The following is a 1,709-nucleotide window of genomic DNA, read 5'->3' on the forward strand; positions in this document are numbered from 1 at the left end:
CCATTCAAGGCCATGTTTGGGAGAGAACCAAGGCACTGGGGGATCACTGCATCAACATCGTCGACGGTACCAGCGCTGCAAACCTGGCTCGAGGAATGGGCAGTTATGCAAGATCTCATCCAACAACAACTCCATCGCGCACGCCAGATCATGCAAGAACAAGCGAACAAGAAGCGCTCCTTCCGTCAGTTTCAGGTCGGCGATTAAGTCTTCCTCAAACTGCAGCCTTACATCCAAACCTCAGTGGCTCCTCGAGCAAACCACAAGCTCCGCTACAAGTACCACGGTCCGTTCAAGATCATCGACAAGGTCAATGAGGTCGCCTACAAACTGCAACTTCCCCCTCAAGCAACGGTGCATCCAGTATTCCATGTTTTGCAACTTCGGCAAGCGCTACTCCCAGGCACAACAACATCCACAACTCTACCTTCAGAAGCAGGCGACACGGCGATCCCGATCAAGATTCTCCAAACAAGATGGCGCAAGAAGAATGAGATCATGATCGAGCAAGTCCAAGTCCAATGGTCAGTGGACGCAGCACTCGACACAACCTGGGAAGACAAGCAGGCATTTCAAGCTCGCTTTCCTCATGCGGAGGCTTGGGGGCAAGCCTCGTCTCAAGGAGGAAGGGATGTTAACTTCCCTGACGGCTTGGCCCCACCTGCCAACGAGGCGCGGGCTCGGCCCAGTAGCGCCCGGCGAAGCAACCCATGCTACTTCGGCCCAAAATGGCACAACCAACCCGGTCCAACTACTCCCACTACTTAAGTCACCGCTGCCTCGCTTTTCCCCTTATCCAGTGGATCAGGAACCCGGCGGCGGCACGAACCCTAGTGCGTCTTAGATCGATCCATTCTTGTAATCGAAGCTTGTACTAGACTATATTGCCAGTGAGAGATATTCGATCGACTTCTCCCTTCGCTTGATCCTAACACATCCAGTGTCATTAAATGCCTCGGCGACGTGGGAGACATGGGGCTGCGGCGCAGTCTATATAAGCCGCACCCCCCTCCATAGTCGGGCACGAGCAATCCTTGTAACCATATACATCAAATCAAGGCAAGCCTCAGGGCACGAGAGTAGGGCTGTTACCTCCGCCGAGAGATGCCTGAAATAGTTGAACACGCGGTGTTACACCTGCGCCGTAGCTAGGTTCTGCCCTTTATTCGTACCCCTAGTACTCATTGTCAGGATCGTAACCCCGACAGTCATCCTTGGAGCATGGTAAGGTGGCCTTCTCATCCTCCACCGCGGCTGTAGCCGTCTCCACCACTGACAGTTGTGCCACCCCTCACCTTCTCGTCCTCCGCCATGCTGCCCGACCACTCCTAACCCCACCCTAGATCGGAGCCTCATTCCTCGCCCAGCCTCCCACGGCTCCTCCCCTCGATGTCGGCCTCCATGGCCCCTGCCCCGCCTTGCTCCATCCACCTCCAGAACCACTACCTCTAGCTCCCCGCCGGCCACCGGAGCCCCGCTGAACCTCATTCCGGAGCTCCCTCGTGTCTCGCAGCTCTGGATCCAGTGAACCGATCTGATCAGCCACTCGTCATCCATCCAGGGCATGGCCATCAGGGTCCCCGGCCGCCCTGCCACCACTGGATATGCATACCCAGCACTTGCCCATCGATGGATCTAGCAGGATCCTCCTCTGCCGACGGCGAACTACCTCAACGACGGCTCCCGTCTGGATCAAGGAGGTGCTCTCA

At 56.6% G+C, this 1,709-nt stretch overlaps 1 protein-coding gene across 1 annotated transcript in view; it reads left to right on the top strand.

Annotated features, from left to right (window-relative positions):
• Positions 1 to 1,236: 1,236 nt before the first annotated feature.
• The window catches only part of LOC119316837, an 8,980-nt gene continuing 8,507 nt past the window's right edge, over positions 1,237 to 1,709 (top strand). The window contains exon 1 of the mRNA XM_037591225.1: positions 1,237 to 1,700. Coding sequence (XP_037447122.1) covers positions 1,630 to 1,700 — 71 coding nt within the window. The 5' untranslated portion in view covers positions 1,237 to 1,629. The remainder of the gene's footprint in view (positions 1,701 to 1,709) is intronic.

Source organism: Triticum dicoccoides, chromosome 6A, assembly GCF_002162155.2.
Source record: "Triticum dicoccoides isolate Atlit2015 ecotype Zavitan chromosome 6A, WEW_v2.0, whole genome shotgun sequence".
Classification (NCBI taxonomy): Eukaryota; Viridiplantae; Streptophyta; class Magnoliopsida; order Poales; family Poaceae; genus Triticum; species Triticum dicoccoides.